At 40.8% G+C, this 13453-nt stretch overlaps 1 protein-coding gene across 3 annotated transcripts in view; it reads left to right on the top strand.

Moving 5' to 3' along the window:
* PGM1 (phosphoglucomutase 1) overlaps window positions 1-13453 on the top strand; it is a 65900-nt gene that overhangs the window by 39504 nt on the left and 12943 nt on the right. For all 3 annotated transcript variants that reach the window (XM_010370704.2, XM_030913139.1, XM_010370702.2), the window contains exons 5-7: window positions 828-1018; window positions 2239-2393; window positions 4682-4797. In XM_010370704.2, coding sequence (XP_010369006.1) covers window positions 828-1018; window positions 2239-2393; window positions 4682-4797 — 462 coding nt within the window. The remainder of the gene's footprint in view (window positions 1-827; window positions 1019-2238; window positions 2394-4681; window positions 4798-13453) is intronic.

The following is a 13453-nucleotide window of genomic DNA, read 5'->3' as shown; positions in this document are numbered from 1 at the left end:
AAACTCCTGACCTCATGTGATCTGCCTGCCTCAGGCTCCCAAAGTACTGAGATTACAGGTGTGAGCCACCGTACCCAGCCTGTTTGTGGTTTTTTAATCAGTTTGTCAGCTAGCTTGTCATAGTAGAAAGATGACAGCTCTGAATCCCAATTCCCACTTTTCCTAGCCATGTAAGTTGGGGCAAATGTCTTTACCTCAGAACACCAGCATTCCAATGTATCTGTAAACTGCAGGTGATAATCATAATGTAAACTTTTGTAACATATCTGCCAGGGACTATTCTCAGTGCTTCATAACTCTTAACTCATGTAATCCTTACATCAATCCTGTTAGGTAGTTAGCATTATGACCCTCATTTTGCAAATGAAAGAGACTGAGGCACAGAGAGTTTAAATAACTTTCCCAAAATTATTATACAGCCCATGATCAGCAGAACTGGGATTTGAACCCAGACACTCTGATTTCAGAGTCCAGGCTCTTAAGCTCCAAGCTGTACCACCTTCTGAGCTTTTCTGAAGGACTGAATGAGAAAGCACAGGTATACAGTAGGGCCTTCATAATGGTTGGTTTCCTTTCTTTTCCCCACTCTGCCCTTCGTGAACTGGCCCCACCTTTTCCAACATAATCTCTCATTGTTCCATTTTCGAGAACATTCTTTTCCAGTCAGGTGTATCTCTCCACTAGTCCCTGAACACATTTCACATGTTCTTGTTGTTTCTCATGCCATTCTTCTCCCCAGAATGCATCCACCTCAGCCCTGAATCCTCACATCCTTTCAGGACTTTTATTTTCTGATTCTGCATACTTTTATTCCACGTTGTATATAGTTGTGGGACCGTATGTAAAGAAGATCCTCTGTGAAGAACTCGGTGCCCCTGCAAACTCAGCAGTTAACTGCGTTCCTCTGGAGGACTTTGGAGGCCACCACCCTGACCCCAACCTCACCTATGCAGCTGATCTGGTGGAGACCATGAAGTCAGGAGAGCATGATTTTGGGGCTGCCTTTGATGGAGATGGGGTGGGTATAAGTGCATTTAAGTGAACTCTGGTGCAGGCCAGAGTTCTGATCCTGCAGATGGGGAAAAAGGTGGGCTGCTTCTGCCAGACCCTGGGAGTGACTGTTAAGGATCCCTCATTCTGACCTGAGGTCAGAGCTAAATTATTAGAAGACCCTCTTGAACAGGACTAGGAGTCATTGAAATGAAACCCACGTGTGTAATTTCAGACATCCATACTTGCTAACAGTGGCACGATGATTAGGTTCTGGTTATGATAGAATGACTGGTATTTCTTGAGCTGGGTGAGTTCTAGATGCCTATCTTAAGGTAGGTTTCTGCTCTCAACCAGCAGCTGGCTACTTACTTAATCTCTGGAAAAAGTTTTGGTCTTATTATACACCCATTCATTCATTCACATGAGCTGAATATTGAAGCTATAATTTCATGGCCTATGTGAAGATGATATTGAGAGAATTAACATTTTAATCATTCTCTACAATTAAAATGTTTAGAAATAAGCTGTTTTATTTACAAGGGTGACTATGTACCGGACAAGGAAGAGATGTGTCTTAGGTTTATATCCCTGTATCTCACTGATGGTAGGTACTGTACACATTTACTTAGTTGAAAATATATTTTTGTTGTTACTGGTGTTCTTTACCATTAGCTAGAATCCACTGTTTCCTGAAAAATAATTTTTCCCTTATCAAAATGTTGGGAAATTAAAGGGGTTCCAGCAGACATTATTTTGTAGTACATCTTTGTGATGCAGTGCATGCTGGGAGTGTTTTTTGGCCACCCTCCCAGTTACTGTGGTACACAGACTGTGGTACACAGTTTACCCAGTAGACCTACCAAACTATGTAAACAGCCAATATTTCTTCTCTCATTGCATTTTCTCCTCCCCTGGGAAAAAGATGATTGGTTCCAGAGTCTGGAAAAAGTCTAGGAGGTTAAAGTGAGCTGGCCTCTGGAGGGAGAACAGAGGACTCAGCTCAAAAAGAGGTTGTGCTTGGACTTTAATTGAAAACAGTTTTAACTCTTTGGCATGGAAGTGCCTTTGGCCCAACGGTACTGTATAAACCCATTGAAAATAAAACCCAGTGTTAAAAATGCAGTATGGAAAATAGATCAATTTCAAATTTTATGGTTTTAAATTTTATAAAACTCCCATGAAAGATAGTTTGATTTCTTCTAGTTTGATTAAAAGGTCTTTCTTTGATCCTCTCTTCTCCCCAAGGATCGAAACATGATTCTGGGCAAGCATGGGTTCTTTGTGAACCCTTCAGACTCTGTGGCTGTCATTGCTGCCAACATCTTCAGCATTCCGTATTTCCAGCAGACTGGGGTCCGTGGCTTTGCACGGAGCATGCCCACGAGTGGTGCCCTGGACCGGTAGGTCTCTCCATTCCCTTGCCCCTTCCTGTCTCGGGTCGTCCCAGTCTTCACTGTACCCTTCACTGTGCCTGGAACACATGTCCTTCCCTTTCAGCATCGGCATCTGATGCATAGAGTGTGCTGAGCGATTCCTGTGTGAGGGGATGGGTGGCTTTTTCTGGATTCGATACCCCTCTCCGCACTCCCTTGGCATCCTGGGCCTCCTCTTCCTGGCACTTACCATAGTGTGTTCTAGTAGCCTGTTTTCTCTTTGGCCTGCCCGGCTAGACTGTATACTTCTGCAGAGAAAGGACTGCCTTGTTCACCATCCTGGACTCTGCCTGACCATAGTATGCCTGGCACATGGTAGGACAAACACACACACGCATATAATTTTTTAAAGTTAATGAACAGTTGAGTGTTAATGAATAACAATGGAAATACTCAAAACATCATTTTGGAGGATCACTTTCCTTTTGCAGTGTGTACAGAGTGTGGGTGAAAGAGCAGTTTGAAGTATTTTTAGAGTTTCAACAGAACTGGATCGCTCATGCCCACACAAACACAGTGAATGTTTATGTATCACTTCATTGTACAAAGACTTTGAGGTGGCTTGTTAGATCATACTTAAAAAATTGAAAAATAAAAGTCATAACAGATGAGGACCAGGGAAAATATTAGTTAGAATATGTCAAGTGTGCAGGAAATGTTTGATGAATCAAAGGTAAAGAATGAATGAATGAGTGGAAGGTCAAGGCCAGAGAGGAAAGTAGGCTGTGATATATATCTAGGCTCTTATAATAATAGCTAATATTTATTGAACATTACCTTGTAGACACTAAACATTTTGCATGTTTTAATTCATTAATTCTTAGATGAACCCCATGAGGTAAATGCTGTATTTAACACCATTTTTCTGGTGGGAACACCAAAGGACAAAGAAGTAACTTAGCTGAGGTCACCCAGCTGTAAATGGCTGACTCGGGATTTGAACCCAGAGCCTTTGCTCCCACCCACTGGGCCATGCAGTTTTTTTCTGTAGAGGGGAGATGGTTATAGAATTGGTGCTGACTTTGCTTCAGCTAACAAGAAAATAGCCACTAATATCCATATAGTGGTTTGTAGTTTGTATAGTGCTTTTTACATTCACCATCTCAACTGATCCTCACAGCAGACCTCATTTTAAGGAAGAGAAAATGGAAAGTCAGGGAAGCTAATAGTCTTGTCCAAGACCTCACCGCCAAATTAGAGCTAGCATTTGAGCCCAGCGTGTCTACCACCAGGTCCTGCATTTGAAATTATGAGCTGGTTTGAGGTCACACTATCATACGTTAGGCCTGTCAGGTCCTGGAATACCTTCTGTGTCATCCAAAAACAGTGTAATTCCAATTTTTGGAAAAATTGATAATCCACATATAGAATCATAACTGAAGTACCTCATTACCCAGATAAAAGTTTTCTGTACTTTAATAGTTTTCAAAATCATAGATTTGATTTTTTCCTCAAATATCAGAACGCAAAGCTGGCATTGCTTTCCTGGAAATAAGGCAAACATTCTGGGAAGCAAATCTCACTCAAACAGTGAATGGAACTTATCAGGTAACTTATCATGTTCAAAGGGAAAGGAATTTCTTTTTCTAAGTCACTCAAAGGTTTTAAGTAGTCGAAAGATACCTAGCGAGAAATAAAACACGTGTTAGAAGGGAAGGGGAACCACTAATCAGTGGGTGAAGCTGGTACATAGGGGAGACCCCACTGGGCCTTTCCCCTGGGGGGACTTCTTACGAGACAAAAGCAGCACTCACTGGGCAGCTGAATACTGGGTAGTCAGTCATCCTGGCTTTGTGACCTTGGTCTGATCACATAACATTCTGGGCCCTGTTTCCTTCTCTGTAAAATGCTAACTGCCCAGACCCAGTATGTCATGGTTCTGTGATTACGGGTATATCAAAACACCATTCTTCTCTTCTTTATAGATTGATTATAGATGCAGTCTCTATCTAAAATGTGGGTTTAAACAGCCTAAACAGCAGCCCTGAACATTTTACTATGGATGCTTCTTCTAAAATATTAACCTCCGTGATCTGAATTAATTCTTTCTTCTTCCACTTTTTCTGAATCCACATATAGTAGCCCATTGTGCACAAGGTTTCTCTTATGATTTTCCACCAATCTTAGAATTATATGTGACTCTGCGCAATGCTAAATGGGACCCTTGATTACAATAACTGTTGCCCTTTTCCGTCCCTCACATGGCTACGCTGACAGTCCTGCTGTGATGTAACTTTGATTTCATGCCTTTGAAGGGTGGCTAATGCTACAAAGATCGCTTTGTATGAGACTCCAACTGGCTGGAAGTTTTTTGGGAATTTGATGGATGCGAGCAAACTGTCCCTTTGTGGGGAGGAGAGCTTCGGGACTGGTAAGTCACACTCCTGTGCTAGCATTTTCCTTCCCTGTAACCACTATTTCCAGTAAAAGCTTAGACTGCTAGGGTAGCACTGAAATAGCAACAGTAGCTGATGTGTCCTAAATCAAGGTACAAATTATTTATAACAACCCTGGTGAAGTGTACACATTTGAAAAGGGGTGAGCACATTCAGCCAGAAAGGTTGATTTTACTTTCAGAGGATCACATGGACTCAGACAGGAAGCTGGGGGGCCTCCTCGGCAGCGTGGTCATTGAGTCTGTAGGGATTAAACTGAGTGATAAACAGATTTTTCTTCCTTCGGTGGTCAAAGAAACCTTCATAGATGTTTTCATTTCTGAGAAGAAATATGGTGGAGCAAGCCAGTTTTTTGTTTTTATTTAAGAAGAGGTTTCAGCACAGCATTAAATCTTTCTCTTTTATAGGCCCAAGTTTTCTATAGCAGAATAATCAAGGCTAAGTGAAGGAAGACCATGAGGGTGGAACTAAGTTGCTAGGTGATCAAGAAATTAAAAATACATCCTTGTGCCTGAGGGTGTATGTGTAATTGTATTAATATTCAAGTGAAAGAAGAGTACATAGTATTCTCGGGGGATGACCTAAGACCTATAGACCCCACTCTGCGCTCTCCTTCCTCCTTTCTGCTTGTCCAAATATTGACCCGAACTCCCACCTCTTTGATGACCTTCTCTGCTACCCCTTGCTGCCTGCATCAGTCTCTCTTTTCTAAACATCTGTTCAGGTGTGTGGCCCTGTCCCATGTATCAGACTCTGGCCAGGTTATAAGGTAGTTAAGTGACTACATCTCTTCTCCTTTTATTCCCTCTACCCGATATTTTTAAGTAAATGCACTGACCTTGATCCTATGGTACTCTATTGTCACACTTTAGTGAAGAAAAGAAGATCAAAACCAAGCATTCTCTCAGCTTTGCAACTGAGTTACAGTTCATGCCAGGTTAAACAGAACAGAATACTGATTTCCTTTCCTTTCCTATAAGTCTGGAGGTAGAGCGGGTAGAATGAGCTGCTAAATTGGAGGTACATATTTACAAAGTTTTAAGCAACTTGGTATTTTTGAGAGTGGTAATATTCCTTGGCAATGAACTGCCTTGACAGAATTGGAAGGTATGAAGTAGGCTGGATGAGTCTTGGGGTTGAACAACTTCCCCAACAAAGGCTAGACAGTTTCCCAAAGTTGTAGGTGTTTAAATCAGAGATTACAAGGCCACTGCTTAGTCCTTTTCTACTTCATATAATGTGCACAGTGCCATGCTATTCTGAGGGATACTACATGAATGCCCAATGAGCCTATGAGGTGGTCTTCTCCCATGAAACTCCCCACAGTGTCATCTAGTTCAGGCCTGGCATCAGTCATTCTTTATGAATGAAGATGTCTTTGAAGGCAGCAACTGTGTCAAAGCCTTTGGCTTCCTGTTCCCATGTACTTGTATCAGTGTTGAGCCTAGTGAAAAGATAGAAGTCTAGAGTCAGGTTTCCCAGAGCATGTGGGTATGTGGAAGAATATTAGTTCCATGAGAGGGTTCTAGGGGTCAAGAAAAAGTGGGAAAATTGGACCACACTTCTCTATCTTGGATATTCACAATGATATTAGCATTTGAAGATTCCAGAACATTCTGCCATAAAGAATCCTGTTAGTACAGTTTTGCCTAAACATACTTTACCACTGTATATAATGATGTACATAATTATGATGATATTATACAATATCATCACTGCAATAATGATAATTATTATTATCATCATTTCATAGTATGTAGGGTAACTTTTTTTTCCACAGACTCATGTGGGAAGCCTTGGGCAAGAGGGATCAGAGCCCCAGAGATAAGCAGGAATCCCTGATGCTGACCAGCAGGGAATAGGCCTAAAGACAGGATGGCACAAGCTGCTCCTCTTACATGACAGGTCTTCAAAAATAAGAAGCAGCTCTCAGGTCCTTCCTTCCTCAGGCTGTCCATTTTTGTTTCCTCTAGTCATTCCTCGTTTCACATTGTTTATAGACTCAGCGCCAGCCTCTAGGTGCCTCTGAGTTTACCAGTGCCACTCTTGGAAGGTGATGCCCAGAACTGAGCCCAAATCTTCCAGGATTGGCCTGGCAAGTGAAGAGTAGGGTGGGATGATTATTTCTAGTGATTGGGGCACTGTATTTTTCTTGACATAACTTTCCTTTAGGTTAGTTTTTAGGAAGTTGCATAATACTGTTTAGCCCGCGTAAGGTTGTGGGTAATTAAACCCTTAAAGTTTTTACCTAGAACTATTTGCCAAGGGAAGTCTCTCATGCTATGTTTGTGGAATTGATTTCTTTGAACCAAAGTATTAGACTTTAGACTATTGTTAAAGTTTGTTCTCATTTATTAACACATTCAACAAATACCTAGTACCAATCATGGTTTTAGCTTCTCCTTGGTATATTTCATATCCAAAGAGAGAATGCACTTCATTATCATGAGAATAATCACAAGCTCCTTCTCTCTCTCTCTCTCTTCGAAAAAAGAAAATTGTTGTGTAATATTTCTGAGATAAACATTTAAACAGCCAAGCTGCATAGCCATGGATCTCCACTATTGTGACCAAGTGCAGCTGGGCTTACTTAACTGAACTCCTGATCTTCTTATTTATAGAGGAGTTAATTTTTAGCTACCGTGTCCCTTGCTACTGAATGTTTCCAACAGTTCTTTCATAGTTTCTCAGGGTAGACATTAGTGACTCTATGCACTTTGAAACATTTGAATTCTATAGCTTAATTGAGCACAGAGTGCTTTATTTCTGTATTTTTCCAGGCAATAGCAGAGAAAATTTCTCAAAAACGCTTCCTTGACCTTTCAGGGTGGGCCAAATCCCCTGATTATTGACTCTTATGGCACCATGTACCTCTTCTTTGTTGTATTTGTTGCACCTGTGATTTTACAATTACTTATGATTATTTGATTAGTGTCTGTTGGCTCCACTAGACTGTATGTGCCATGAGGACAGAGATCTTATGTGTCTTATCCTGCATTGTGTCCCTTGAGCCTCCCGTAGAGCCCAACATAGAACAGGTGCTCAATAAACTCTTATTGAATGAGTTCATGAACACTATTCACTTGGCACTTTCCGTTTAGACAAACAGATTCCTGCTGTTGGAAAAGAAAGAACTTTAAAAGGTATCTGATGTAAATTCCCGTATGACGCTGGAATCATAGTGACTGGTCAGTGCTTTCCGGCTTAACCACCCACCTCAATGGAGAATCCACACCTCACCTCTTGGCGCAGTCTGGGACTCTTGAAATGACTCAACACCACTTCTACCCCACGGTCCAGGCTTGGGAACCCCAAGTCTTTGTGGGAAGAAATGCACTTTTGCAAAAGAAAAGAAGTTTGCTTGCAAAGAGGTGCAAAGGAGTCTAACTTCAGGACTGGCCCACCGAGTAAAACAAACCACTAGTGTCCGAAGAACAATCTTGCAATATTACTAACATTACTAAGTATACATTAGTCTGTTTGTGCTGGAGGAGCAGCAGCTTTCTCACCTGGATATGGTAACCACAGAAGCTAGGACACTTCTTCAGAGATCAGCATTACAAACACCAGGGATAAATGGGGACAACTAGACAGGATGAGCCTGTTGTTGTTAGTTGATCTCATGGTACAAAGCTGTTTTTCCTTCCTAACCGTGGATGATTATGTACATGTTTATACACAATGGCAGAGGGCAGACTGTCAGTTCCATCCATCTTAGAATTGTTGGGACATTGAAAGTGAAGTCACTGAATAGTATAGAATACGATGCATTTGAACCCTTCCTCAGGAAAATAGGGGGCTTGGGAAAGATCGATGGGAAACCACGTTGATGATGAACTTGGTATCACTGGAGATATGTAAGTTATGATCCGGTCAGGTCTAGAGGTTAGCAATATTTTTTTCCCTGTCCTATCTTTAAAGGTTCTAGTGCTAATGCATCATACAGGAGTGGTAACTTGAAGAAATGTGGCATTACTGCTTTGCAAATTTCTTTTAATTTTAGTTTCTTATGAAAAGTCCTTCATGTTTGTACATTTTGCATTGATTCATTCCTCAAATATTTATTGAACTTTGCCTTTATCCTGGATACTGAGTTAGACTCTGGGTCACATGGTGAACAAGGCCTTCTCATAGAGGGCTCCATGAATGACAAGTGTGCAAAGCAACAGAAGGTGAAGTACAGGGGTACTTCGGGAGCTTTATTCTCAGGGTGCCTAACTTGGTTCTGTGGTGTAGGAGATCAGATTTTCTTTCTGGTTTTCTGCCCATTCTAACTTGCATAGCTACTGAGTACATTCCCCTGCAGGCAAAGCCCACAGGGGAAGATTATAGCACCCCATGTCTGGGCATAGCCTAGACAGAATACCCCAGTAGAACTAGGCTTATACACTAAATATAACTGACTCAATTAAACTGTTATCTGCCTGTCTCCCTCACCTGTATGTCTGTGCTCATCTGTGAGGGCAGGAGACACACCTTATGCATCTTGGTATCTTCTTATGTGCTTGGTACATGCTGGCACTGATTCACATTTGTTGAGTGTACAGTGAAGTTTGTGTTAGGACACGGTTTCTGCTTATCAGACACTTACTGCCTTCTTCCAAAGGTACCTTATGGAAAGGAAACCAAGTTCCAGGGGCAGTAATGAAGCAGGTCAGGCCTCATTGCTAAGTGGAAGGCCTGACAGTTCCTGGGGACAGCCTCCTGGGAGCTGGAGTGGTATGGAAAAGGCTTTCTTTTCAAGTGAAGTTGTTTGTGCAGTGGAAGGCCAAGAGGACAGGACTGTAGACACAGCAGGTCAGCTGAACCTCCCAGTCAGTCAACTGGGTCCCGGCCATTTTTTGGGCAGACTGTCTTAACAACTGACTTTGGGCCAACTCCTGTTGGGGAAGTACAACTCATAGTCTAGGGTGGGGCGTGATCACAGGGAGTGGTTTAAGCACAGAGGGCATGGGGAGTGCATCCTGGATAAGACTGAAGTTTAAAGTAATTGCAGAACATGTTAGCCAGGCTAGTAGGTGTATCTGGGATGGGCTTTCCAGGCAGTGAGAACTGTATGTTCAGGGGGCTGGAGGAGAGAGAGAAATTGACAGAAAAAGAAAGAGACAGACAGACACTGGTACTTTCAGAGAACTCCATGCAGCTGTTTTTCAGCTGTCATGCCCCCATCCTCACGCCTGTCACCTGGCAGGGGCTGGAAAGCTCCTGAGATGCCCATAGTGGTAACTGTAACGCAATCCCTAAACTGTTAGCTCTTGGCTCCCTCAGGAATGGTTGACATTTTTCTTGGCTGAGACCCAGGATGTGCCCTGACTGAGCCGAATTTGTGCTTATCACAAGGTGCTGATTAGGCTGAAGTAAAGTGACAGGTGTTTGAAGATGCTGAAAGGGTAGAATTCCTGTCCCTGAGCGGAGCAAGGGTGAAGAGATCCAGTGCAAAACCCACCACTGTCTTTTGTGCCAGCTGGGACTAGCAGTCCTTGCCTACAGTGTTTTCCCTTTCTCACAGTTAAATGAGCTCGGCTTCGTTTTCTTTCTAAAAATTAAAACATAATGAAACAAGTAATTTATGTTCATTATGAAAAAATAAGGAAGGAGGGAAAAAACACTGTAATCCCAGTGGCCAGAGGAAAGAGCATATTAGGTTATATTCTTCCATTTTCTTCTCCAATATGTATAATCAAGGAGCATTATTTTTAAAAGCATAATAAAGTCAGTGGAAAATGTAATAATTTTCCATAAAAGCCTTTTATTTTTCCCTTTATTCAAAACAGTATCTAGTAGTTACATCACACCTCACAGTTTATAAAATATTTCTACTTGGTTTTTCATAGTAATTTCTCACTATGAGAGAGAAGTTATGAGAGAGAAGTTAGTATTATTTCTGTTTTGCAGTTGAAGAAACTGAGGCTTAGAAAATGTAAGTGATTAGTCCAAATTCAAGTAGCTTACAAGTAACAGAGCCTCAAATTCACGTTTTCTGATTCTTAAGTATCAAGCTTTATCTACTGAGCCACGACCGCCAAAAGAATAGCTTTAGAAACACGTACATGCACCATTGGTGTTTTCCACTGGAAACTTGGCATCATTCATCAGAACCCTGAAGAAAATGAAATTTGCTCCACCTTCCTGAGTATTAATAGAATTACCTGGAGTTTTTGATACAACCAAGGTGATTAGTGATGAACCAGAATATCCAAAGAGGCTGAGAATTATACAATTGGAATCGGATATTTGTTTATGTTACCCAGGGCAGGTATTTTGTTTATAACATTAAGTATATGATTTAATTATCTCCAAGTAACTTGGCCAGAGTTGGGTAAGACTTTTATATTTTATTTTCGTTTCCACATAAAAGAAAAAATCAAATTCCATACTTAGGTCAGGAAAAGCACAAAGGAACACTGCCTTCTATACTTTCAGTCTAGCCAAAAGAGAAAAAAGAAAAAAAATTAAGGAAAAAAATAATAAAAGAAGGAAGAAAAAACCCCAGTGGAGCACAGACAAATAATTCCAAGCTGGTATACTGCTGTCATGAATTCCCAATATATTGGGGAAGCTGCCAGAATCTTGCTTCTCAGGATGAACTGTTGCCAAAACGTATCATTTGCAAAAGCCGTAAGAGCCAGAGAGCTTTTTGCTCCTTAAAATAGCAGTAAAGGCAAATAAAAGTCTAAAGATAGTAAAATTAGGTAAACATTTTTAAAATATGTTATATAAAGCACTAAAAATATTACCTACTCTCTCTAGTTTTGCCGGCATCCGGGTTTCGAGGACAGTTAACTTCTAAAAGTAGTATCCCATTGAAGAGAAAAGTCTTTTGAAAGAAAAAGTCATATTTTTTAAGAACCAAAAATAGAAAGAGAAAGTGTTGGAATAAATTGATTGGTTGATTCATTCATACAGTCTTTCATAATTAGTTATTTACCATATTCCTTGTGCTATGCTAGTCACCAGACTTAATTACAAGGATAAATAAGAGGTGCCCCTAAGAAGCACACAGTTAGTGGGGAGAAAGGCCCACAAACAGATGGTTGAGACTCAAGGAGGCTGATGTCACCCCAGATGTTTTGTGCAGGTTGCTATAGGAGAAGAAAGAGAAGGGAGCTCATGACTGACTAGGGAAGTTGGGAGCTAGTCTTAAAAAAGAGAGGACATTTGAGCTGGGTCTGAAAAGATGAAGAGAGGAAGGAAAAACACTTACCACGTGCCTCCTGCATACCTAGCATGGTGCTAGATACTCTGACAATTCCAAGAAGAATAAGACCCAGCAGGAAGTGCAGTAGGGCAAGCACATAAAGAATTCAACATAAAATCATGTTAAAGCATGATTATAGAGCAGTTGTATACAGTTCTATTTAGAAATCAGAAAATAAGGCTCCATGTAGACTGCTTTCTTTCAGAGTAAGGATTTTAAAGGCAAAAAAATGAGAGTTGTGTTCCATATCAGGCTCTTGGAAAAGGGTGTCCATGCATATAAGCACAACCAGAGAAGCCCATTTTAAAATTTTGTTAAAGATTTTAGCAAGGACCTTAGCAGGAGACAAATGTATCAGAGTTTGTTTAACCAAACCTTAATGGTTAAAGAACAGTGTCTTAGAGTTGGAATTGCTGGATCCATGAGTAGGTCCAGTTTTAAGGCTTTGATACTTTTTTGCCAAATTGCTGTCCAGAAGGATTGTGCCAGTATCCACTGCCACCAGTTCTATGGTGGAATCCTGTTTCCCTTTCATCCTCCTGGCACTGGCTGTTCAGATTTTTACACTTGCGGATTTTTATACCTTTTGTCAAGCAAGTAGCAGTTTCTCATTGTGGTTTTAACTTTAATTTTTCTTCTTAAAAGTAACACCAGCTTTTTATTATGCCAATTGGTTGGGGGTGTGTGTGTGTGTGTGTGTGTGTACTGTTTGGCACATCGCCTATTTATATCCTTGGCCTGTTTTTCTATTGAAATTCTTTTTTCTTATCCATATATAAGAATTTTTTCTATACTGAATGTATTAAACATCTGCCTTAAAATATATCGAATGTGGCCGGGCACAGAGGCTCACACCTGTAATCCTAGCACTTTGGGAGGCCGAGGTGGGTGGATCACTTGAGGTCAGGAGTTCAAGATCAGCCTGGCCAACATGGCGAAACCCTGTCTCTACTACAAATACAAAAATTAGCCGAGCATGGTGGTGGGCACCTATAATCCCAGCTATTCGGGAGACTGAGGCAGGAGAATCACTTGAGCTCGGGGGGTGGAGGTTGCAGTGAGCCGAGATCATGCCACTTCACTCCAGCCTGGGCAAAAGAGCAAAACTCCATCTCAAAAAATAAAAGTATATATATATAGTATTGAACATCTACCTTAAGTGCTATCCACTTTTAAACAACCACATCTCTTTAATTTTTTAAAGTTTGTCAATGGGCTTTTAATTTTGTCCATAGTAGTTTTACAGTATAGAAATGCTAATTTTTAAGTGGATAAATACATCAATGTTTTCTTTTATGAATACTGAATTTACATTATTTATCACCCCTAAGATTTATATATAAATATATAAAAATACATGTATATTAATATAATATATGCTAGTATTTAAAAGCTTTCAAGTTTCACATTCAAATTTTTAGTTCAACTGGAAT

Source organism: Rhinopithecus roxellana, chromosome 12 (genome assembly GCF_007565055.1).
Source record: "Rhinopithecus roxellana isolate Shanxi Qingling chromosome 12, ASM756505v1, whole genome shotgun sequence".
In the NCBI taxonomy this organism is placed as follows: Eukaryota; Metazoa; Chordata; class Mammalia; order Primates; family Cercopithecidae; genus Rhinopithecus; species Rhinopithecus roxellana.
This window is presented reverse-complemented; position numbering and strand designations above follow the sequence as displayed.